Source organism: Scardinius erythrophthalmus (assembly GCF_964197995.2).
Source record: "Scardinius erythrophthalmus genome assembly, chromosome: 13".
In the NCBI taxonomy this organism is placed as follows: Eukaryota; Metazoa; Chordata; class Actinopteri; order Cypriniformes; family Leuciscidae; genus Scardinius; species Scardinius erythrophthalmus.
Genome location: NC_138233.1, coordinates 27,648,031 through 27,674,884, shown reverse-complemented (window position 1 = coordinate 27,674,884; position 26,854 = coordinate 27,648,031). Strand labels below are relative to the sequence as shown.

The following is a 26,854-nucleotide window of genomic DNA, read 5'->3' as shown; positions in this document are numbered from 1 at the left end:
AAGATCCATGGTATAGCCTTGAGAGGTGTGGACTAGGGTGAGGGTGTTTGACAGAAACCTGGCTAAAACCAAACGATTACATTAATAATCGTTAGTGAGTCCACCCTGCAAGATTACTGTTATAAACATGAGCCTCGTCTGAAACGCAAAGGGGGAGGAGTTGCTGTAATTTATAGTAATATTTTCAAAACCACTAAGAAATCAAGTTTTAAATATAATTCTTTTGAAGTGTTAGTACTTAATGTAAAAATATATAGTATAAACGATAAATCACGTTTGAGATTTGTGCTGGCTACAGTATACAGGCCACCAGGGCACCAGAATTTGCGGACTTTCTATCAGAATTAATATTGACTGCAGATAAAGTAGTAATTGTTGGTGATTTTAATATACACATCGATAATGAAAAAGATGCATTGGGTTTGGCATTTTAAGACATTGTAAACTCTATTGGAGTTAGACAACATGTGTCAGGACCTACTCATTGTCGTAATCATACTCTAGATCTAATATTATCACATGGAATAGATGTTGATGCCGTTGAAATTCTGCAGCAGAGCGATGACATCTCAGATCATTATCTCGTCTTGTGTAAACTTCATTTAGCCAAGGCTGTAAAGCCGACTCCGTGTTTCAAATATGTTAGACCTATTACTTCTGCCACTAAAGATTGCTTTATCAATAATCTTCCTGATCAGTTTCATCATCTCAGCATCCCAGATAGCTTAGAATAACTTGATATTGCAACAGAAACTTTTAACTCTCTCTTTTCCAGCACTTTAGACACAGTTGCTCCGTTGCGCTTGAAGAAGATTAAAGAAAATAGTCCAACGCACACTCAGGCCCTTAAGAGAGCAGCCAGAAAAATTGAGCGCAACTGGAAGATAACAAAATAAGAGGTATTTCGCATTTCATGGAAGGAGAGCTCGATTGCATACAGAGAGGCCTTAAAAGCTGCTAGATCTGCTTATTTTTCAAACCTATTAGAAGAAAATAAACATAATCCTCCTAGGTATTTATTTGAAACGGTGGCTAAACTAACGGAAAAAAAAGCTTCAAGCATCGAAGTTTCCAAGCAACACAGCAGTAATGACTTAATGAACTTCTTCACTTATAAGACTCATAATATCAGGGAGAAAATTATAACTATGCAACCGTCTACTACAGTATCGCATCAGGCAGAGCATTGTAGTCTTCCTGAGGAAAAATTTGATTCATTCGTTGCTATAGGAGAGGAAGAATTTACTAAACTCGTTAAATCATCTAAATCTACAACATGTATGTTAGACCCTATACCGACTAAGCTACTGAAAGAGATGCTTCCAGAGGTAGGAAGCATCTATCCTAGCATCTAACCATAGATCCTCTTCTTAATATCATTAATTCATCTTTGTCTCTAGGATACGTACCAAAAACCTTTAAGCTGGCTATGATTAAACCGCTTGTTAAAAAAAACGCAACTTGATCCTACAGAATTAGTCAATTACAGGCCGATCTCGAATCTACCTTATCTGTCAAAGATACTAGAAAAAGCAGTGTCTTCACAACTGTGTTCCTTTCTTGAAAGAAATGATATCTGCGAGGATTTCCAGTCAGGATTTAGACCATACCATAGTACTGAGACAGCTCTCATTAGAGTCACAAATGATTTGCTCTTATCATCTGATCGTGGTTGTGTCTCTCTATTAGTGTTACTCGATCTTAGTGCTGCATTTGACACTATCGACCACAACATTCTTTTAAATAGACTCGAAAATTATGTTGGCATTAGTGGAATTGCACTAGCATGGTTTAAATCATACTTATCTGACCGTTATCAGTTTGTAGCAGTAAATGAAGAGATGTCTCATCGATCACAAGTTCAGTATGGCGTACCACAAGGCTCAGTACTAGGACCGCTGCTGTTCACTCTGTACATGCTACCATTAGGAGATATCATTAGGAAGCATGGCATTAGCTTTCACTGTTATGCCGACGATACTCAGCTGTATATTTCTTCAAAACCTAATGAAACTTACCAATTCACAAAATTAGCGGAATGCATAGCTGATATAAAAAATTGGATGACTCGTAATTTCCTACTTCTAAATTCTGAAAAAACAGAGTTTCTAATTATTGGACAAAAAACTTCCTCATGTAATAACCTAGAATACTGTCTAACACTCGATGGCTGCTCTGTTAAGTCTTCGTCGTCGGTTAGGAACCTGGGTATGCTCTTTGATACCAATCTTTCATTTGAAAGTCACGTGTCTAGTATCTGTAAAACTGCATTTTTCCATCTTAAAAATATATCTAAATTACGCCATATGCTCTCATTGACAAATGCGGAACAATTAGTTCATGCGTTCATGACCTCAAGGCTAGATTATTGTAATGCTCTACTGGGTGGTTGCCCTGCATGCTTAATAAACAAACTACAGCTGGTTCAAAACGCAGCAGCTCGAGTTCTTACTAGAACCAGGAAGTATGACCATATTAGCCCAGTTCTGTCAAAACTGCATTGGCTCCCTATTAAACATCGCATAAATTTTTAAATATTGCTGATCACGTACAAAGCACTAAATGGTTTAGCTCCGCAGTACTTGAGCGAGCTCTTAACGCATTATAGTCCGTCACGTCTATTGCGATCTCAAAATTCCGGCCAGTTACTAATATCTAGAATATCAAAATCGACTGCTGGCGGTAGATCCTTTTCCTATTTAGCACCAAAACTCTGGAACAGTCTTCCTACCATTGTCCGGGAAGCAGACACACTCTGTCAGTTCAAAGCCAGATTAAAGACACATCTCTTTGACCTAGCATTCACATAATACATTATAGACTTCTATAATTTAATGTTAGGCTGCATAGATTAGGTCAGCCGGAACCGGGAACACTTCCCATAAATCCTGATGTACTCGTTACATCATGAGAAGAATGGCATCTACGCTAATTTTAGTGTCTGTGTTTATCCCGAGGTTTTCCCGCAGTCTGCCGGATCCAGGCCGTATCCAGATCTGATGAAGGACCTTCGCCTGGACCCGATGACAACGCAGTGCTGAAGCGCCAACTAGTCTCTCCCTATGGAGGATCCCTTTACCACTCTACAGATAAAGCGTTGTCGGGAAACTCAATTCGCATATCTACCCCGAATTGATAAAATAAAATAAAATTTTGTATCAAAAATTATAAGGAAACACCAGTACTTTGTTTAGGCTTGGTTTGTAGGGAATTCCAAACCTGCGCACATATATTCAAACGCACATAACTATAGAACCAGTTCTTAATGCGCATGTGACCGCCATCAGCGTTTCTCACAGGTTCGCGTTTAAAGTCTGTGTAGAGAGAATGGTGTCGTCTTAGCGGCCCCTAATTGAATAACAAATGATTGTTGCGACGGAAGCGAATCAATCAAAACTAACTTTAGCTGGAAAATAACTTTATTAAAGAACCGCTATAAAGCCAAAACAATCTCTGTTACCTTAAATTATACGTTTATCTCTGTAAAGCTGCTTTGAAACAATCTACATTGTTAAAAGCGCTATATAAATAAAGATGACTTGACTTGACTTGACTTGATGCCAGGGGGCAGAAGACCAAGGCAGAGCCAGGAAGGTTGGAGACCAAAGCTTGGAGGACCAAGGTGGAGCCGGGACCAGCGAAGATGAAGGACCTTGGAGGCTATGTATATCACCTGAGTGTGGTTCTACAATAAACAAATAAATCTAACTCATAACATAAAAACAACATAAATGTGCAATTAACATAAACAGCTCAACAAAAAATGTTGAGTCATGACAGCTCTATAATGGGCGTTCAGGCTCACCACAATCAACAAAATATTTCAAGTAATATAGAAACCACACTGTAATGTTACATGAAATATAACTTAGCAACAGTTTAACAAGCTAAACAGTGTAACTGTTGTGTTTCTGTTCAGCCTGGTTAGTCATGTCTTTTGTTTTCTTGCCACTCATCCGTTGCCATATCTACCATCATTAGTTCATTATCATCACCTGTGTCTTGTCAATCATTTTTATCTGTGTCACCTGGTTTGTGGTCATCAGTGTCTGTATTTAGTTCCCTCTGTTCAGTCAGTCTTGGTCCGTTCTTGTCTATGTAAAATCGCAACCTGTGTCCGTGTCCGTGTCCGTGTCCTGCCATTTTATATCGATTGAGTTATATTTGTAAGTAAACAGTTTTTATTGGAGCCTTCTGCCTTCCTCGTCTTCTTCTGCCTGCACACACCCTGACAAACAGTGAATGATTTACATAAAAAATAATATAATTAACAGTCAAATGACACTCACTGTTTTTAATCACGCACATTCAAGAATATTCACAAAGCATTAATGAGAAGTTAATAATTATGCACCATCAGCTGTCAATCAAGATCACAAATATTCTCCCCGTAGTTCACAATGTGTAGGAGCTGCAGAAAGAGATATTATTCTGTCTTAATTTGCTGCATTCATATGTAAGATTGCAGGACCTCATGCTTTCACTCCGCTATTACCAAACTGGAGCTACTTCACTCTTGTTGCTCCCGCACAATCTCTGATTAGACCACACCTCCTCAAGTCAAATCAATGACCAACCTAATAACTGTACAGCCCTTATAAAAGAAAACAAACTGAACATGGACTTTGGGCCGCCCCCCAAATCTGGTAGACAAAGAAACAGTGCCCACTCCTCAGAGCACTCTCTGCAATTGCTCATCAGTGATAAGAACTACAGTTCCAACTGTAATGGAAATGCTAAGAACTACAGTTCCAACTGTAATGGAAATGCCTGTAAGGTCGGTAGGAAGTCCTGCATGAAATGCTTCCATAAGTAATCACTGAGAATCTGTCTGTGTCTCCACCTCTTCTAACTGAGTAGATCAGACTCAGGATAGACCATCTGAGGTAGGGAGGAGTCAGGCAGCCCAATAAGCAAGGAATTCAGAATCATGGGATCTGGATCTGGATCTGCCACATCACTAAAGACATAACCCCAAGGGTTTTGAATTTAAGAGACCATCAACCTCGACTAAGATGTTTCTCAATACCTCTTCGGTGACAATCTGAGCTCCCAGTGTCGTCCGTAGGGCTGATTTCATACTCCTCTCACTTCTCTTTCCTAGGACTCACCAAAGTGAGGTGCGCTGGGAGGATTAAAATGGAACCTGATCTGTTCTTTGGCAAACTGATCTCTAAGGGTGGGTTTGCATCTGACTAAATACTTCTACCAACAACAACTCCCTGCTTGTGAAATTGTTTCCTTGATCGGATAGAAGCTTGTAGATTTTCCCCTACATAAAATCAAGCATTGGAGAGAAATCAAGAATAAATTAGTATCCATATGGACCAGAAGAAATGGACTGCTCGAGTGGTGTGGCACTTAAAGAGGATACCCCACCTTTTCTCTGTAAAACGACACACTTATACCCATCAAGGTCCTAGATGAAGTAGCTGGGTGTTATAGTGCTGAATTATGAAATGAACAGGATGTAAAATGTCTTTGTCCAGGCTGTCACATATTCTGAGTCTGCCACCCACTCTGATCAGGTTGGAGTCTTTGTCATGTTCAGGTGCAATTTTTATCAGATGACTGCTGGTTGGGAGAGTCTTTGCAACCCTGAATACGGCAGTATTATTCAGGCTCAATGCACACACTGCTGCCTGTTGGCGACAGAAGAGGGGGCTGAGGGTGGCAAGGTGCGTTGCGCACCACCACCCACGCCCTCTTGGGACTCAGAGATAGAGGAAACGGTGGTCAGCGGTGGATCTCGCACCCCTACAAGGTTTAGCCAGGGGGCACTTCTCACCAAGGTGGACATCATCCGGCCGGGGGCCTGCGCTGTGACTTGATCAAGGTCAGTTATCATGCGCAGTTCCTGCATCAACCCCGGCTCAGAACTACCCTTGTGCATATGAGTGCTCTGGCTTAGTAGACTTGCGCCATCGCATGCATGGCAGAGGTGGCCTGACCAGCAGCACTATAAGCCCCAGCAGCGAACTGCTGTTGTCTCACAGGTATTGGAGGGGAGCTGCAGATGGGTGCCACCACCAGGTGGCAGCGCATTGCGGGCATGCAACGCAACTGCACACTCCACCTGGGGAATCCCCACGAACTCCCTGACTGCCCCACCATCGAGGGTAGCAAGAGAGCAAAAACTTTTTTAAGCCAATGGCGTTCCTTTTTTTTTTTTTGCACCAATATGCTTCCATACTGCCAAAGTTCTTCATGCATCTCTGGGAAGAAGGCAAGGGGGCTGGGCAAGGCGATTTATGTGTTGCGTGGCATCCCCAGACAACAGCCACAAAGCTCAGATTCAGCGTGAGCACACAGTGGGAAGCTTAGCATGCCCTGACAACCCACACTGAGGAGCGGGAGGTCCACGGGGATTTTGCCTGTCGGATAAACTCTCGCTGAGATCCTCGATCTCCCAACAGTGTCAAGCAGACCCGCGGCTGTGCTTTTACACACATGCAGCGGCTGGTCAACAGCAGAGGGGAAAAATGCGAATGCAAAAAAACAGCATGTGAAAACATGAACCACCCAGCGATTGTGGCCGTCAGATAAGGACATAAGATCGACTGCATACAGAAATGCACAGGTGGAATAACATTTTTAAAAAGATGCCGTGTCACACCCGTGTTTGCTCTTTTTAGGGAAATAAGCTCTTTAAGTGCTGAAGCACACATGGAAACGGGAAACGGCTGCAGCACAGCTTGCAGGAATTAGTGCAGCCTGCAGTATGCAAGGAAAGCTCTTTTAGGCTGTCATTGAAACAGCAGGAAACGCTCTCGAAGATCGTGACCACCGCTATAGCGCCTTCACATCAGCAGAACTTCTTCCTGACTCGTAGTAAATCAGTGGCACAGATGATTGCATTGAAACAACACAAAAGCTTGTCTCAGCTGAACTGCGAGCGCACCCGCTTCCATATTTATAACCGACGCTAAGGGGCGGAGTTCGCGATGCACAGTTTAGTTCGTTTAGTTTACACTCGAAGGTGATTGTTCTCTCAGGCGAGATCCCAATTCGCAGGTACGTTCCGACGTGACGTCGAATGTGACCGACTGAAAGAGAACAAAAGTTGTGTTATCATTAGTTAATGCATTGTGAACTAACATGATACACTGCATTTTTATTAACTTTATTAACAAAGATTAATAAATACTGTAACAAATGTACTGTTCATCCTTAGTTCATGTTATGCATTAACTAATGTTAACAAATGACACCAAGTGTTACCCAATAAATCAATAAAATTACTTGTATTCTTGGAAAGTGCTACAAAACGGCTGCCAAATTTGATACATTTGTATTGGGGCCCATAACTAAACAAATTGCACAAGCATTTGATCAAGGAAGTTGAAATTTGGCATGCTTTTACACTGGTACGAGTGCCAACATTTCCAGATAAAAGTACTTTTTCCCACAACCTTTTATTTCTCTTCACTTTCTTTTCCTGTCTGTACTAGCAAAGTTAGGGATTTACTTGTTATTGTTATGTATAAGTTGGTTAATCAAAAGTAACTAAACCTTTTTGAGGTGTGTGAAGCCTCCACCTGATAAATCTGTCAGTTTGTATGATTCACTGCGCTCGGGTGTGCTTAGACCAATAATAAAAAAAAAAGGATTTGAAATTTTGCAGTCACAGTTGCAAATTTTGTAACCTCACATTTCTCCACACCTCAGTGGAAGATCATCTGAGGAAAAAAAGAGAGACCACACCTTCTGCGATCATATATAATCACGTCCTGCAGCGGTCTGATTTAGTGACAGGACTCATCAAACTCAGTGATTTGATCTCACACAGCAGTTCTAAGTCATGGGTAAGTTAAAAAATATCAGGTACTGTGTGTTTTTATCTGACATTGTCTGAATTATGAGGAACTTCTTGTTAGTGTGTAGCATTGCATTAATGTGCTACAGTATAATTACTTAATGATTGAAAGAGCATCAGGACATATTTTCCATGTTGTTTCTAGCATGCATTTATGGAGACGTCATGAAAATAGACACCACTGGTGCATCAGAGAAGACAGCAAAACAGGATAAATTAACCGTAAAGGGTGAGAAGAATGCATGACTGCTTAGAACTCACATCTGACTTTTGTATGATTGCCAAATATACAGCTCTACATTACAGCTTATATTAACATTGATTTAAACTTGTTATAGGGGTTGAAGCCTCTAAAAAGCTGGCTGAGCATGATCTGGCCCGCATGGAGAAATACAAGAGTATAATCACTAAAGTTGGCAGAGCAAAGAAGATGGACCCGGCTGTGATCGCGGGGATCATATCCAGAGAGTCCAGAGCCGGAGCCGCTCTGAAGGATGGGTGGGGCGACCATGGCAATGGTTTTGGTCTCATGCAGGTTGGTTAGAGGAATAGATCTAGTCTATTTCAAAGTCATAAGATAACATTTAGCATAATAACTAAAGCTGATATCCCATGCTAAATATTTTGACATCAGCAAGGAAACGTTACAAAATAATAAGCAGAGAATGTTAAACCATTTCTGAACATTTCTTGTTCTCTTCTTTGATGGTGTTTCTTTCAGGTTGACAAACGCTACCACACTCCAGCAGGTGCATGGGACAGTGAGCAACATATCACGCAAGCTACTGAGATTCTCATTGGCTTCATTAAAGAAATTAAAGCAAAGTTTCCACAGTGGACTCCAGAACAATGCTTTAAAGGTAGGCTATATTTACTCAAGAGATAAATAAAGATAAATAGCATTACAAAAAGACGAATAAATGCAGATACTGTAGCACAAGTAGGCCTACATCTCTAAGATGTTTGCTAAAGAGCACTTAATTTGGAAAACATCTGATAAAGTCTTAGAAAAAAGCAGTTTTACACTCTAAATCATAAACATATTAAAGTAATTTCCTAAATGTCTACTTAACATCTGATTGGAAATATCTAAGAGATATTGCAGATGAGCAAACTAAAGAAATCTTGCAGATGTAAATGCACAATGCAGGGAGTTCATCGCTCAACTTTCATGTCTCAGTTGTAGTATAATGTCTGTTCCAGGGGGAATATCAGCCTACAACGCAGGTGTGAAGAACGTCCGTACATACGAGCGCATGGACGTGGGCACCACAGGAGATGATTACGCCAATGATGTTGTGGCCCGAGCCCAGTGGTTCAAAAGCAAGGGTTACTGAAGAACGCAGTTATGAACCCGTAAAACTAAAAAGAGCACATCAACTTAAGTTAAACTCATATTAAACCTTCTGTTTTGGAATGAATGCTGATAGGATAGCCTAGCTTTTAAAAGTTTGGGCCATTTTCAAAACAAATACATTTCCTATCTGATGAAGTAAAAGCCATTTATTTACTTAAATCGTGTGTCCGTGTGTTTACTGTTTATCACATCTCTTTCTAAACCCCACACCTCATATTCTTCGTTGCTCCTGGAAGTGGAGCAGCGCAAACACGTACTGGAACAGCTTGTTGTTTTCCACGACAGAGGGCGATGTTGAGCTAATCCTGCTCTCACACACAAAACACTGGAGAATGTCATTAGTGAAAATCTGATGTTTCGCTCGTTTTAAGGATGGCCAGATACCTCTAGGATTTCTTCGCTTCGTAAGTACATGTCTACGTTAAAGCAATAATACGTTCTTTCGGTTTTATTGAGGCTTTCTGTCGGTTTTGAGCTCACTAGCCTATACATTGGACAAAGCGGTTGTTTGGGAAGTTTGGGAAGCAAACATCTCCATCACTTTCCGCTAGTCTAGTGAATAATGTTATGCGAACTTTTTTTAGTGAGTTACAACCGACGGCGTGTTATCTTCTTCCGTGGTTTATCGCATTTTGAATTCTCTGTTGTATTGTCTGCTGTAAAACAAGATAACTTAAGATAGTTGAATAGTGCTCTGTAAATATTCAGTCCAGCGAGCTGTCATATTGCCTAACGCCTAAAGATTTGCACATCTTGACATTTGCGGGTTTTTTTTAATAGACTAGGCTAACAACCTAAATTCCAATATTGTATCCTGTAAGTAGCCTACCTTTTTAGTTCAACTTTTTTCACGCTAGTTCTTGGTTGTTGTTGATTGGGTCGTGTTTACTATCTTAGTTTTTTTTTTTTTTTTTTTTTTTTTACATTTAGAGAGCCACAAAATTACCTTCACCTATTTTCTTCACCTTCAGGGCTATAAGAAAAACACATGGATAGATATTAAATGACTTCATAGACTATATAGCCTAATTGTAGATATTGCAACAATATGTTTTTTTTTTAACTTTTCATATATGTGAAAATATTAACATGATCTAGCCACCAACATATCTAGAAGGTTAAACAGTTTAGTTAAAAGCAAAATGAGATGTATTCTACAAACTAAATTGCAGGTTTTCATGCTCTTTAGGAAAAAAACATCTGTGTTAACTGTGTCTGTGGTAACAGTGTTAACATTGTCTGTGGCGCTTGATCTGGCATCACCCTGCTGCTCAGAGATCAAATGACCCTCCTCTTGCTCTCAGTTGTGTGTGTGTGTGTGTGTGTGTGTGTGTGTGTGTGTGTGTGTGTGTGTGTGTGTGTGTGTGTGTGTGTGTTGATTACTGTACAGGTAGTACAGCCTCATCATCAAATTATGAGTTTGGTCTCAGAATCATGTCTCATTTGATGTCCGGCTATACGTGCAATTAGTATTATTTGAATATTAGTTTCAGTTTAGAGTCCTGTGGTGTGATATGTTAGAATTTATCATATTATTTATCAGTTATATGCTGACCTTATATTAATTGAGACACTAGATTTAGATATTTTTCCTTTGAAAAGGCTGTATAAGGCTAAAATGAACTTGTGAAGATATTGGTGATTTAAAGGGTTGAAATTTTGAAAAGAAATGGTAGGCTAATTAGTTACAAGACCTAAAATATAGACAAATCTAACATAGGAGCTTGTTTTCGCTATGGAATAAAAAATAAAAAAGGTAACTGTGACCCAACAACTGTGAGTTTATGTCTCACAATTCAGTTAGCCTATTTTTTCTCTCGAAATTGCAAGCTTGCAATTTCAAGAAATAAAGTGAGAATTGTGAGATATAAACTGACAATTGTGAGGGAAAAAAAGGCCAAATTGTAAGATGTAGGCTAAACACAATTGCGAGAAAAAAGTCAGAATTGCAACTTTTTTTTCTCGGAAATGCAAGTTTATATCTCACAATTTGAGAAAAAAAAATTAAAAACTAGTAAACTTTATATCTTATGAAGTAATAAACTCTCGTAATTGTGATAAATAAAGTTAGAATTGCACGATACGTGCCCGGTTTCACAGAAAAGGCTTAATAGTCCCAGACTAAAATGCATGTTCGAGCTGTCTTACCTGAAAGCAATCTTAAAATAAATCAGTGCCATTGTTTTGCCTCAAGATGCAATAATGTTTTTTTCCTAGGCACTTTTATAAAAGCTACTTCAATGTCCTAATTTAACTAAGGCCTAATCCTGGCTTAATCTAAGCCCTGTCTGTGAAACCAAGGCTAAACTTGCAATTCTGACTTTGTTTCTCGCAATTGCAAGTTTATATCTATAAATTCTATAAAGTCAAAATTGTGAAATAAAGTCGCAGTTACAACATGAACAAGTGTTCAAGCTTCCATAATGTGACATACATTTTAAATTAGTCTTTTGTTTTTTTATGTTACCTTGTTAAAAACAAGAGATGACGCACAACATCTACAGTAATTGACACTCATTAACTCTCTGTATTTCATATGAGTTGTGTAAGCAGGCAAATAGCTGAACTGTACTTTTATAGGTTATTAAGCCTCTCCGAGCTTGTGTTAAGAGAGCCTGTGTCCTGTGTTGATGATGAGCCATGTTAATAGTCCTGTTGTGTCGATACTTTCTAAGATACTTAGAAAAGAAAAGGTCGTAAAACCCAGGGTGCAATTATTTCATTATGATCGTCTCATTAAACTATTAAGACACTCCATTTGGAAGCCTCCCTCCAGAAACGCCACACACCGAGTTTTAAAGAGCCTGGAAAACAGGGGGATACAAAGTTAACTGGTCACAGATAGAGGAAAAGAGCAGCTGAATGGGCCGTGTTCATTGGTCAAGCTGTGTGGACCCAGCTGGATACTTTCTATTGTAAGGGTGAAGGACTTAACGGACACATGGAGAGCCTGGCCTGCTCGTGGCTTTGTTTTAGGAGTTCTTTCTCAGGAGAAGATAGACTTTGCATGCTGAGAGGAACTTATATATTCATCTTATAAGTTATTTCGAAACATCAATCCACACGTCCCGCTTTTCAGGCCCTATGAGCCGAGGGGTATCATTTCTTGGGTTATTTACAGTTTGGCATACATGGCCTTAATTAGAGTGTGGGGTAGAGCGCTGCCTCAGAAGATGCGTTCCAGATGTGGGCTGGAATTCAGAGAGCTTTGTAAAGAAAAGAAACAGTGCTCTGCAGGAGATGCCTAAAGAAACTTGAGTCAGAGAAAAGTGTTGAAGGGAATTGGCAGAGTTGAGATGGGGAGGGGGTGCAAGTTTAAATATTCATGACTATGTCTATGTCTTTAAAAGAATGTAGTCAATTTTGTTCTGGCTGATTCTGTGCTTAGATGTTTGATGTAATTGAGTGAGGGTTGGTATTACAGCACTATCACCTGTGACGGCCTGTGCCAAATGCTTACATGTAAAAAAAATAATGATTTTAGGTTAAAATTCACATGGAAAAGTATATTTGAAAACTACACTCTAACTCTACAGTTCAAGTACCGTTTGGGGTCGGTAAGACTTTTTAACGTTTTTGAAAGAAAGAAGATTAACGTTCGGAAACTTCCCCGAAGTTTTGGCTCAGATTTTTGATTTTGTTAATATTTTTTCTGAAGAAAGAAAGACAAACATAAATAGTGATGAAAGCCAAAATATTAAATGTAATGGATGTATGTATATTGACTGACTAATCCGCTATTTTGTCGAGGGGGGCAAAATTACAATTTTCACAACAGATGTGGAGCCAAATTACAGGGGGTAAAAATGAATAAAAAGATGGCAGCATAATTTTTATTTATTTTTACACAGAGATTGCTAGGTTTATCAGTTAAATCTGTTTAATATAGCAATCTTTGTTGCATTTTATGCCAACGGTGATAGGACAAAAATGGGAAAAAGCACTTTTGTCCTAAGTTTGCATGCCTGTATGGTATCTTCATTTTCATTTCATTTAAAGGCCAGATATGGACACTTTGCACACAGCTAATTAATATGTTGGCTTTTTTTTCTTCATTTATGTATTTATTTCACCAGAAAAAGTTGACACGGAATGACCCAATACAATTTTTTTTTCTTTAACGAGTTCAAAGGAACAGCATTTTTCTGAAATAGAAATCTTTTGTAACATTATAAATGTATTTACTGTCACTTTTGATCAAATTAATTCATCCTTGCTTAATAAAGGTTTTAATTTCTTTAAAAAAAAAAGTGGTGTAGTAATCTTAGATGCTGTAACAAGTTTCTCGTATCGTTTGGAATCACCTTTTTTTCATTAACTAGCTCAATACTAGTCCATGTAGTCTAATCAACTACTATGATCATGGAAAGGATGCATAATAATTAGCCTATAAAAGAATTGTAGCAATTATGACATGTCCTGTGGTGTGATATGCTATAAATGACATGTCAGCTTTCCAAAAGTATTTAACTATATCCAAATGTGAAGAAGGCTGTAGAGGGAAGTCAAGGACGTTTGATAGAGTTTGTTTTGCTGATTATCAGACAACCGCATACTATGGCTGAATGAATGAATCTACTGATAATATGGCCCTTTTGAGGAACCATATGCCTGAAACAAAATATGGGTTTCTTCAGCGGCAGAGCAAAAAGGTCTCAGGAAATACCAACGTGTTTTTTTTTTTTTTTTTTCATGACATTCCACCCAGTTTTGAGGAAGAGAACTGTAGGACATATGCCTGCAGTGCAACTCCATAGGCATTCTGTTCACCATATGTGTGAGGTAAAAATAAAGGGGTTTGAGCACCATTAACGAGTGTGAACTTGATTTCTCTCGATACCTATGTTGGTCTAAGCTGTTTAGTATGAAAGCCAGATCTCCACCCCCCAATACCGGAAGAAAATACTCTTTAGAAATCCAGCATTTGCCATTGTTTGTGTTTAAGAAAAGGAATCATCTGGCGGAAAGCTTTGTTTACACTTTTGCTGGATGCTCCTACACGATTTGCCTGAGGGGAAGGAAAATATTCAAAACTGGCAGCAAGGCGAAACATTTGTAGGCTATGTAGTGAAGACGTATGTAGTGAAGACGTATGGTATGAGGTTGAGTGCACAACACATTTTCTAAAGAAAACAGGGTAAACGTCAAATGTCCTGTCACTAAATCCGTCATGTGCAGCCTGCTGAAGCTTGCTCTTTAAAAGTCATCTTTTTACCTGCATGAACCAGCAACACTTTGGTAAACGTTTTAGCTAAGACATAATAAGCAGTAAATGCTAAGTTTCCACTATTACACAGTACGCTCTTAAAAATAAAGGTTCTGTAGGCATCGATGGTTTCATGAAGAACCTTTAATATCCATGGAATCTTTCCATTTCACACAAGATTCGTTTTAGATCTTCAGATTAATAAAATGTTCTTTACACTAAGAAAGTGGTTATTTTCAGAACTGTTGATTGAAAGGAGAACCCAAAAATGGTTCTTCTAATCTATGTCATCACTGCGAATACCCCCTTTTGAAACCTTTGTGTTTAACAGTGTAACTTGACGTAAGGGATAATGTACATCCAGCCGGTTGTTATCACAGAATAAACCCAGATAGGGTGATCAGGACCCCGACGCAAAACATCACCCCGAACTGGGTTTATATTGCAACCGCCTGGATGTACATTATCCCGCTTATTATTACGCGGCTACGTACTTGCCACATAAGTGAATAATTAGACATGAAATACTGACTTGAGCTGAAATATTTTATTAGTTCTTTAAACGCAAAGCTTCCGCAAAGGAAGCAGTAGCTAGCAAGCGGCAAGTTCAAACTAGACAGACATTTAAGGGATACGGTACAGTCTTAATACACCACTTAATATACAGCATAATAATTATGGGGATACGAGATATTGATTTGAGATTAAACTGTTTTAAAATCATACTTGTTTATTATCTTATAGTCCATTACAGTGTACAAAACAATCGTTGAAAAATGGCAGCAGCTGCGTTTGTATGAAATGAGAGTGAGTCATCGATACCAGATGACATAATTAAATAATTGTTCACAAAATATTGATTTGAGTTTTAATATTTTATAAGCTCACCAAACGCAAAACTTCAACGAAGAAAAAAACATCCCTTGCAAGCATATAGCGCCGACTTAAGTTACCCGGATGAGCCTGTGTTATCAGTTTTTACCGGTTGTTATCGGGGAATAACAAACCGCTGGATGGTGCGATTGACCAATCAGAATCAAGTATTCCATAGAGCTGTGTAATAAATATTGGGTAAAAATGTTACTAATGATTTATTCAGAGCCCTCAGTTGACTGGCTTTCCAACCCCCTTCGTGGGCCAGTATGAGCCTCCCTCAGACACGAAGGTGGTATCTCTCTCCTCAGGGAGCTGCCCCATCTAATTATCAAATGACGCCTGGCTTGCCGGCGGTAAGCTGCTGGGCTGAGACAATAGTAGCTGATTCTCTGGATTAGGTGACGGGGGTTGGAGAGGGACGGGAGGGGGAATCCAAGAGGAAGAGACAGAGAGCATGCTCAGTCCTGAGAGACAGGCTACTGGAGCACACATGTGCCTTCCCTGTGAAGGATACACATTCTCAGCCAGAAGCTCATGTGAAGATATGAGAAAGGAGATATTGGGAATTTAACAAAACCGGCGTGAAAATTCACTTTTGGACCCTGAACAGATTCTTTCAAAGGATGCACTAAGGAAACTCAGCTTTTGGGGTGAACTTTGACACCATGTCTCGACTTTACAGCTGCTTTGGGGACAGAAAGTAAGTTGGAGTCTTTTGTTTCTATGAAAAGTATAGTTTAAAAATAGTTTGTGGTAGCACTTATCTCTTGTTAGCGTGCTTGAGTTTGAGGTTTAGTCATGGTTGCATATAAAACTCGCTTAGTGTAATTGTTTTTTAGTGGAACACTGATGAACATGGTCGTGTTGATAATATGATTACATACTCCACATGAAGTATTTTTTACTGTAAGGCTTCGGTTGTGCTCTCTGAGAATGTACTGTAATAGCTTCTTAGATGAACTCGCTCAATTAGAGTCTCTTTAAAAGCTCTTCTATCTAATGGTCTCATGACATGTCCAACAAGACCCTACTCATCACCACTGAGAGAACATGTTGTTTACCATTGGGTTTCGTCCAGATTCTTAGTTTGGAAAAGAGACTGTTTTGTGTACTATTTCTCTTCACTGAATTAACCATTTATTATTGTTTATTGTAGTCCAGCCCCCCAGAGACTAGATAAATGTACAATAAGTGAGTTTGGACCAGTTATTGAGACGTAATGTTCCATATTCACATATAAATGGCAAATATGCCCTTGCAAAGAGACTGGAACTTTTTTGTGTTCTAGAACCAGCTTTATCTTTACATTCTGTCCTACCTCCATTTTCACACCATTTATGGTCCTTGCGCTCCTGTGAGAGTGCTGCTTTGTTTGTATCTACACGGTGAATCTATTTGGCAAGGAACTTGAGCCATCTCATGAAATAAGAGTCCAAATGTTAATGTTCAGACCCCTTTTGTGTTGACCTCAGTGTTTTCTCTGAGCTTGTTGATGTTGAGCATCAAACTCTTCCTAGTTTCTCATATTTTCTTGTGCAGTTGATGAGGTTGTTGTTTTTAGCAGGCTTCTGCTATCTTTTAAGCTATCTATTCTCAAAGAAGTCTCAAGTCAGTGAGAGACTGTTTTGTTAAAGTGTGAGCTAGTTAAATTTGGGGTAAGATGTGTCAGTGAGTACATCTTATTTTAAACATTTTTCTAATCATGATATTTTAGCTTTACCTCTCTTTTTTTTTTTTTTTTTTTTGACTATAGCTTAAAGGAATAGTTCACTTAAAAATGAAATTCTGTCATCATTTACTCTCCCTCAAGTTGTTTCAAACCTGTATGAATTTATTTCTTCTGCTGAACACAAAATAAGATATTTTGAAGAATGTCGGTAACCAAACAGTTTATTTAGCCCAATGACTTCCATAGTATTGTTTTACTACTATGGAGGTCAATGGGGTCCATCAACTGTTTGGAACTTATCGACATTCTTCAAGATATCTTCCTTTGAGCTCAACAGAAGAAAGAAATTCATACAGGTTTGAAATAACTTGAGGGAGAGTAAATGATGACACATTTTCATTTTTAAGTGAACTATTCCTTTAAGTAAAAGGTGGCATTTCCAACACCACTCTTCTTTACTCTGTAAAACATTTCTGCTGTGGTTTGCTTATGGATTCTCTAATAATGAATCATCCAATATCAGATAGCCAGAATGCGCTGCTCTTTCTCTACTGGTTTAGTTACAGCTAAAGGAGTTTTGTATTTTGTGGTTAAAGTTCAGAAGAACCACAAAAGTACAGATGGTTTTGTAGTATGTGTGGATTTATGCTGCCCCTGCTATTCATAAGAGTTTTTAAACTATCAATCAATATCAACAGCAAAGGCCTTCCAAACACAGCTCATTGAGTCCATGCAGTAATATTGCCTAAAATATCTTCCTGAATAGAAGAAAAACATCTTTTCAGATAATTCAGAGCTCGCTAAATGTTCTGTGTCTGTAATTTTAGGGTACTTTAAATATACAGCTCTTTTAAATTTTAGGGTACTTTAAATATACAGCATTTTTTATTCACGTAAAGCTCCCACATTTTGTGTAAGATGTGTGTATCATACTTTAAGTCTGTCTATGTGAAACTTCAGGGGTGTAGCCTACATACAGAAACTATAAAAACGCTATGTACAAACTCATTTTTTGGAAGTCTAATGTGATTACGAATGGTTTGTTTCCTATTCATGAGGAACTAATTTATTTAAACCACTATTTTTGCTAGATGTTAGAATCTAACCAAAAATAATTTACTCATCAGTAGTAAACTTATGATGGTGTGGGGGCTGTTTAAAAGCTAAATAGCATGGTAAACTATATGAGAAATAAAATCAAAATCACAGAAGATTGCTTTTATTTTGCTCCTGCCCTATAACAAAACTGCCAGGAAATAGAATTAGACCTCATTGTTTAGTGAGCCAAATTTTGTTAGCCCAGTAAATGTTTTAGGACGTTCTTTCTCTTCAAATATAAGTTAAGGAATGAGATGGGGATAGTCACCACTTTAGCTAATGTTGTCAACTGATTGAGCCAAATGGTGACTGCAACTGGTTTCATAACTCATTAGTGTAGTTTACTCCAGGTTTCTCTCTGCTTAAAGGTGCTGTATGTAATTTTTTGTATACAAAAGCGAAATATCATAATATGTTTGAAGATATTTAGGAAACATGCTAAATTCACATACTCGTTTCTCTGATAAACAATACTACAGCCAGTTATTCTTCTTTGAAAGTTCCATGTCGGAATGTCTGTTTTTGTTTTGGTCTGTGTGATCCCGCCCACTGCCCCTTTACCCAATAGTATTAGTATTAGTAATAGGCTAGTTGGCGGAAAACACAGCGTATTGCAGCCATGGAAGCCAGCGAACAAAATGGCAGATTCTACCCGACCCAAAAAGCCTCGGCATCCTTCTAAAAATCTCTATGAATGGAAGCATGTTAAAACGAGGATGAATCAACTCATCGACTTACAGTGTGAAAGTCTCCTCACCTTCCATTGTCAATCCTGCTTGCTCCTGTTGCATGTCCTTGGGTCTAATCCAGTGTTGCATAAGATACTCTGATCATGTGTGAAGTTGTGAACACACCCTTAATATTGATTGTTTATCTTTTAGCCTTATAATGGAAATAATTATTGACCTGTATGCATGTATTTTCCTCAATTGTATTATTGGTGCATACCTACACAAACTTGCTACATTTTTACACTTAGTTTACACAATACTTGCTAAATTCACACACAAAAAAATGTTCACTTGTGCACTTATATGCACACACACTGTCAGTTTGGAGCTGACACAAGATGGAATTACCACATTTGTTATTAATCCACAATGGCACAGTTATTGGCTTGTGCCAATACTCTCAAAATAGCCAAACATCAGCCTGGACTAAATATCAGTCTGTCACTACTAGGTCCATAGTAGTTTCATAGTCTTGATTATTCCTCAACCTTTCTTACGTAATTCACACTGTGCATTTCAAGTATTTTGTTTAACAAAAGCAAGTTTTGCATATGCACATATAAATATTTACAGTCTCCTGTCTGATAACTCTCTAAAAACAAAATGTTTGATGCTAACACAGCATGCTTGCTAATATCTTTTGCTTGAACGCTTCTCTCCACTAACTCTCATTCTTTCTTTCTTTCTCTCTCTCTTATTCCTCCGTTCCTCCCCCCTGTCCAAAAGTTAAGACATGAAACGTCGGACGTCATCACAGAACTCTGGCGTTGGAGGCAGTCCAAGGTCAGTCCATTAGTCCCTGTAGAGCTCTGAACTTCATCTCTGCTATCATAGTCACGCACAGGCCAATGATAAGGACTTTTTAGTCAGAAGAGACTCTTGCAAAAGAGGTCAGTTTGGTTTGCTTGTGTAAATTATTTAATCATGTACTCATCCTCATGTCATTCCAAAAACAGTATGACTTTTTCATCCTTGGAACTCAAAAGAAGTTGCTTTGCATCCAGGCTGCTCTTTTCTAGTGGCAGTCTGCTTAAATCATAAAACTATACAACAGATTTTCAGATTTCATACAATAGCTCCAACAGGGCCCCAGACTTTCCGATGCAACTGAATTATTTCAGAGGTCGCACTGGTGCCACCACCACCACCACGTTGCCCAACTGATAAGAAATGACATTTCTGTTGCATATGAAAAATGGCAAGCTCAGAACAGGTTTCGATCACGCGACACCATTCTACACAGCACTGCGAGATCTAGTGAGAAGCATTCAAATTCAGTTCAAAATCCTCTGTATTAAACCATAGATATCATATCAAACAGTGCTGTCATGGAAACTAGGATAAACATTGTGCCATGAACAAACATGTTATAGAAGGCTTTTCAGTCCACAAATCACCAACATTCACCATGGATTTAATGTAGCAATGCTAACTGTAACCATTGGATTGTGGCAAAAATAGTCAAATGTTTTCACAGTATTCATTTCAGGGTTCGTACAACCTTTTGAGAGTGAAATTCAGGCACTTTTTTCAAAGACTTTCAAGTGCTTCTCACTTTTTCCAGCACTTCAAAGCTCTAAATCTTATACAATTTAAATGTTATTTTAATGTGATGACCAAAAATATATAGTTAACATTTTCCTTGTGAAAATTATTATTATTATTATTTTTTTTTTTACATGTTACTGTTGTTAATAGAAGTTAATTGTATCTGCTTTTTAACTCAAGCTCAGTGCTTTACTGTCAAATGTGCATATCCAAGAAATAAAAAAATTATATTATTTGTTACTGCACTTAATAATGCGCTACCAAATCAGGTGCTGGCGCCACCATCTATAGAACGCAAATGTTAGTCTGGAGCCCTGATGTAAGGAACAAATTGAAATTGAAGTCATTATATATGCTAAAAACAGAACAAATTGAGATTTGAAATGCTGAAAACCTTACCACCGGTTGCAGCTCTCAAATGTCTTTTAAAATTGTCTGGACAAGGGTGAGTGAAGGTGTGGTCACATTATAGAAATTGATTACACTTCACAATAAGGTTTCATTAGTTATTTATTAGTATTTATTAAGTGTGCTTGCTGAAAGCGCACACTTATTGTTCTTCTTAAGTTTTATTATTATTATTATTATTATTATTATTATTCCCGGGAGAAAAATTTTGGCCAGCTCCTGCGCCTAGGCCCTTTGAGACAGAGACACCGTTCCAACTTTAAAACGTTCGGTCAGTACCGGTGTAAGTTGCTCGCGAAGATGACATCACAAGTCCATGTCGTTCATCCGCCATAGTGGATTGAACAGAAAGCGAAACTAAAGTTTCACAGGTCACAAATTTGGTCCGAACTTCACGAAACTGGACGTACATGATCCTTGGAGCAAGCCTCACCAAAGTTACTAGAAGGATTTTTGATTTTCGGAAGCGTTTGCCCGTCACAGCCAAACGAAATCGGCGGCGTAGTCGCCAAAACAGGAAGTAGTTCATATCTCAGGAACGTTGTCACGTATCGAAACCAAACTTTGTACATTAACTCGAGACTCCAATGTGAGGATGTACAAGATAAAAAAAAAAAAAAAAAAAAAACATTATTTGGCAACCCCCCCCCCAGCTATTTGGCCAGCTCCTGCGCCTAGGCCCTTTGAGACAGAGACACCATTCCAACTTTAAAACGTCCGGTCAGCACCGGTGTAAGTTGCTCGCGAAGATGACATCACAAGTCCATGTCGTTTGTCCGCCATATTGGATTGAACAGAAAGCGAAACTAAAGTTTCACAGGTCACAAATTTGGTCCGAACTTCACGAAACTAGACGTACATGATCATTGGAGCAAGCCTCATCAAAGTTACTAGAAGGATTTTTGATTTTCGGAAGCGTTTGCCCGTCACAGCCAAACGAAATCAGCGGCGTAGTCGCCAAACAGGAAGTCGTCCATATCTCAGGAACTCTGTCACGTATCGAAACCAAACTTTATACATGAACTCGGGACTCCAATGTGAGGATGTACAAGATCTGAATTTTTTTATTTTTTTTTTATTTAAGGGCAATAGACAAACCCATTTACCTATGTCTATGCAAGAGTTTCACCTTTTTATGTTAGGTAATGCATTTAGACAGTAGGTGGCACTGTTGTATTACATTTCACAGAGCAGCCAAGTCAGTGTATAGACTGCATTCGTTTTTACCAGGTTTGTCTTAATAAATGCAGGCATGAATTTCGTTTTTTGCATTGGTCTATTTTAATCATCTTCATTTATTAATATATACAGATTTGTATGCATGAATTGTGCATTTCCAATCCTCAAAGCAGTTAATAAAAAAAAAAAAAAAACTTTATACAAAATACATCATGCTCTTCTTCGATAACCGAACAAACAATTAATTGTCTGTGGCTGTGTTTGTGCGCGCGGGAAATATGCTGCGCATAACAATAGAAAACAAGGAGAAACGCGCAGTCACATGCTCAAACAATCAACAACGTCGCTCTAGAGGTGCGTTGTGGACTGCGAAGTGGACTTCACAGGGTATTCCGCCATCTTAAGTTAGAGTCTAATCCGAAGGGAGCGAACATGTTCAGTTCGAAGGGCACTGCGCACGGCATAGGGAATAAGGGAACATCGATACATCACTTCACAGGAAGTGGAGAGCGATGATCACACACCCAACTGTCATTTCGCGCATCAGGTCATCACCAGTCAGAACGGTCATAACTAACGATGGAGGAGTTGTGTGTAAGTAATACATTTCGCCATTGTTATACAAATGACAGTATTTTTAATGGTTATTGTTGTGAATATTACATATACTATTTTTGATGATTATAATTTACCTCAGTGAATGCAGCCAGCTTAGCTAGTTTGTGAAGTAAAGTGATTTTATTTTAGGTAGTTGTAAAATAGTGCAATATAATTGTAAATATATAATATAATAATAAAAATTAAAATATGAATGTAGTCCTATATATATTTCTTATATCATAATCTGCGCGACTCCGTCGTTGACTTTCTTTGATGACATTTGCTGGGCGTTTCTAATGAGCGATTGTCAGTGAAGTCCACTTCAACTGATATACCGTGCTCAGGGAGTGGGGGAGCAGTGAACACTGCATATGGACCCTGTCGAATGGAACGCACATTAGATGTGTAAAAACAAGTGGAAAACGCGAGCGCGCCGCTGTCTCCTTTCGCTTGTTCTCCTGTGGCGTCTGTCGTTGCTATGCAACCATGAACTGCGCTCTCCATGATGACAAGAGCTGTGTCTGAAATCGCTCCCTATCCACTATATAGTGCACTATTTAGGGTGTCGGCCATTTTGTGTCCGAATTCTGAGTGAACGACATCATTCCCTACATTCTTCACTACTTTTATCCACAATCCTCTCTGAATTCGAGTGTACATACGATGTACACTTGCTGAGACACTATTTCCCACAATCCATCACGATAAGGCGATTGAGCGCGAATGAAAAATAAACAAAAATGCCACCATGGCAACGGTGCACCCGAATTAGAAAACAATCATTTATAAGACCAGACGCCTGGTTATTTATTTATACATACCGTTATGTCTATATTTGAAAAATCAAATGTGTTGTGTAGTGTTTTGTTCTCTTTTATTTTCACATATAAATTAAAAAGTAAATAAATATGACAAGCAAGTGTTTTTATTATCTTTTTTTTTAATCAAATAACGCAATAAACGTGAAAAATACATACATACAATGGTTACATACAATTCACACAGCCAAAAAAAGGAAATATTAAAGATGGGTAGGTAATGTTTATGACAAATTGTCTGAGCTTTCTGGCGCGTGATAATTATGTCAGCGTCCAAATTCTTTGCTGATGTAGTGCACTCAACTATGTAGGGATTAGTGAACGAGTGAGCGGTTTCAGACACAGCTAAGGAAGTATCAGCAAAAGATTACTATCTTTTACTACGATAATTATGTCAGCGTCCAAATTCTTTGCTGATGTAGTGCACTCAACTATGTAGGGATTAGTGAACGAGTGAGCGGTTTCAGACACAGCTAAGGAAGTATCAGCAAAAGATTACTAGATTTCTAGCCCTTGCATTAGCTTTACTACTAGATATATTTATGGAGATGAAAAATAATAAGGCGCCCTGTACAGCTATGATCAGCTTTTCGGCCGAGCATTCAATGTTGTTACGCTGCAAGCTGATGGTTCGTTGCTGCCACGCTCTATCACTCGCACACCATAAAGAGCAAATTGTTTTTTAATGTTTCAATTTCGTGATTAAAATGACATAATTAGGAAGCGGATAATTTCTTCATAAACAGCTCATTATGACTCAATGTTAGAATGCTGCACCTACACTCGATAGTGTGAATAAGATCAGCGCAACGCAGACCACTGCATTGACAGGGTAAAACACATGATCTGTCTACGGCCAGGGCTCAGCGGAAGACAGAAAATGCCGGTCCAGCGCTGATTGAGGAATTAAATTCGAAAATAAAAGACAGTTTGACATCTTTTTTCTCGCATTCTCGCATTTTTTCTCGCATCTCGCATCTATCCGCTACCTGCTAACGTTAGTGCACTGCACCCGAGCAAGCACACTTTGCAGTTCCTCTGGAAATGCATCTTTCTAGTTAATCTTTGTTAATGTTAGTTAATAAAAATAGTCATTCATTGTTTGTTAATTTTAGTTCACAGTGCATTAACTAATATCAGTAAATACTTTTGATTTTAATAATGCATTAGTAAATGTTCAAATTAACATAAATTTAGATGAATTACCGCTGCAGAAGTGCAGTTCATTTTTAATTCATGTTAACTAAAGTAGTTAAGTAGTTGTGACTGCAATTAAAGCAACTCTAAATAGCTTTTTTTTTTTTATAATGTTTCCAAAATCGTTCATCAAGTCAACAGGGTGAAAGGCACTTCTGCATTCGCTTTACGGCCCTATATCTGCTATAACCTCAAGTTTGCCAGATCGGGTAGCGTTTCTGTAGTTCGAATGAGACTACAAATTTATCTTGCTTTACGGCAAGCGTTACAATAGTCATTATTTAGTTTTTCTTCGCAATACATCATACTTTCATAAAATCATGCAACATTCTCTACCTTGTCTGTGGACATTGTTCATTCCAAAGCCGGTGCTGGATAAACAGAGAGCGTGTGTGCGACGGTAGGTTGCGGTAGGCTAAATTATTTACAACAGCGGTAATGGACAATTCTGCTTCCAACCTGTAGGGTGACCGAAGAGGAAAAGTTCTTTAGTGTTGCTTTAACTGAAAATATATTTTTGCAGTATTTAGGGCTGAAGTGTGTAATGTCGCTGGTGCCAGCAAGCAGAAATGGTTTCTCAGGTTTCTGACACCAGATGACACGCACAACTTGTGCGTTTACTGTTTGGGCTCAGAGCACGCACAATCAGCTCTTGAGGGATCTGATCGTGCAGAATGTGAGAGTTTTTCTCTAAGAAAACTCCGCTCTCATCTGCTCTCTTCTCGAGGGAGGAGGGACAGACATCTGTGCCAGGCGATTCAGGTCCCGCTCGCGTTGAGGCAGAGCAGAGACTGGAATCGTGGGGTTTCAGAGGGAGCTCACCGAGGAGTTTGAGAGAGTTGTTAATCTCTCACGCCCCTCAGAGACTCGCGAGAGTGAGCTGCAGGATGAGGATGTGTTGTCACTAACATCCTCTGATCTGACAGCGAGTGCTCTGCTGGCAGCTCAAGAAAGCAGGAGATGGCTGATGAAGGTGAAGAGGATTTACAACCCAAACCATCATAGCCACCCTGCCAGCCACCCTTCAGCGAGGCTTTGCTGCCGTAGGAGCGCGTGAGGGAAGAGACCGCTCGTGACAGACTTTACGAACGGGGATGTCTGCTCTGCTGAACAGTCCCTTCAGACGAAACTGGATGACATGTTCTCTAGGCGCACTAGTAGTGATGTCATAGGCTGTCGCCGGTCAATATCGATTGCCATGATTGGATAGTTTTTCAAACACTGGTTCACATGGAGGGCGTTCCCCAATAGCGTCATCTACGCAGTGTCTCGTTCCCTGTTCTCAGGGAACAGAGGTTACAGTCGTAACCTAGACATTTTCAAATAGAAAACCTGAACATGTGGTGTTTCTGGGATTGGTTCAGCAAACAGATAGTCACGCCCAAAACTCACGCCATTGGTTGACTCACGCCATTGGTGTTGCTGGGTTGATGCTCAAACAAATAGACCAATGTTTTAATGACAAAAGTGTTTACACTTTTCAGGAGAACCAACCTACAGATGGCTTATAATAGTTCCCTTTGCACTAGGATGGAAGAAAGTTTTACACACTTTAGCTTTATTAGATCTTTTTCTTGTAAAACAAATACGGAATCTGTGGCAAAACTCTCTTGGTAATGCAACATGTTTACTGGTTTAGAGACTTTCACAAGCTAAAAGTAGCCATAGTACTTGGGATTGTACTATTCTTGGCACACCCTTATGTAAATATCATGGTACATAGAGTACAGTATGGTAATAATTAACTACCAAAGTATCACTGTACCATGGTACTGCCACAGTACTTGATTGTAAGGGTTGTTTTCTTTGTGACCTAAAACTGTCAGTGAAGGAGATGTGTGGACACAAGCCCAGCTGTGTGAACAATCCCAGGTGGTCCTTCATCCAGAGTTTGTCACAAGCCACACAATGCTGACCTGAAAGGGGTCAAAAAGTTTCTGGAATTTAAAAAATGGATCTGATCATGATGCTGATCATAATGAGTCACATAACTTTCATATTCTCACCCTTAGGCAATAACTGGACGAAATGATCATGTGTATGACTGTATGCTTTCATTATGACTCTGAATATCCTCATCATCAGTGCTTTATGGTGTGTTTATGCTTTAGCCGTGACTGTTCTTTGTATCTGTGGTTTTTCTTGTTTTCTTGTCTTGTTCTCTCATATGCTATCATAAGCTATCTGTGAATCACTCGTCTGTGAATGTGAAGGAGACTTTATATGAACTTCCCCTGAGATAGAGAGAGGAAATGAATGAGTGCTATCTGATGACTTCGCGTACGGGTCATCAATGTGCTCTGATGTCCCACCAGCCCCTCTAACCATTACAACCCCTTCTAACAAATTAA

At 39.0% G+C, this 26,854-nt stretch overlaps 2 protein-coding genes across 8 annotated transcripts in view; both read left to right on the top strand.

Moving 5' to 3' along the window:
- The first annotated feature begins 7,668 nt into the window (after window positions 1–7,668).
- Window positions 7,669–9,329, top strand: LOC308700945 (lysozyme g-like). The gene is made up of 5 exons (XM_081382877.1): window positions 7,669–7,805; window positions 7,962–8,045; window positions 8,155–8,351; window positions 8,538–8,676; window positions 9,020–9,329. The coding sequence occupies exons 1-5, from the start codon at window positions 7,802–7,804 to the stop codon at window positions 9,151–9,153; spliced, it is 558 nt and encodes a 185-aa protein (XP_081239003.1). The 5' UTR covers window positions 7,669–7,801; the 3' UTR covers window positions 9,154–9,329.
- Window positions 9,330–9,357: 28 nt separating this feature from the next.
- LOC308700934 (uncharacterized protein) overlaps window positions 9,358–26,854 on the top strand; it is a 52,708-nt gene continuing 35,211 nt past the window's right edge. For 2 of the 7 annotated variants that reach the window (XM_081382851.1, XM_081382847.1), the window contains exon 1: window positions 15,473–15,955. In XM_081382851.1, coding sequence (XP_081238977.1) covers window positions 15,921–15,955 — 35 coding nt within the window. In that variant the 5' untranslated portion in view covers window positions 15,473–15,920. Of the gene's footprint in view, window positions 9,578–15,472; window positions 15,956–19,479; window positions 19,537–26,854 lie in introns of those variants that run through there. The other 5 variants (XM_081382846.1, XM_081382845.1, XM_081382848.1 and 2 more) reach the window with 5 other exon arrangements.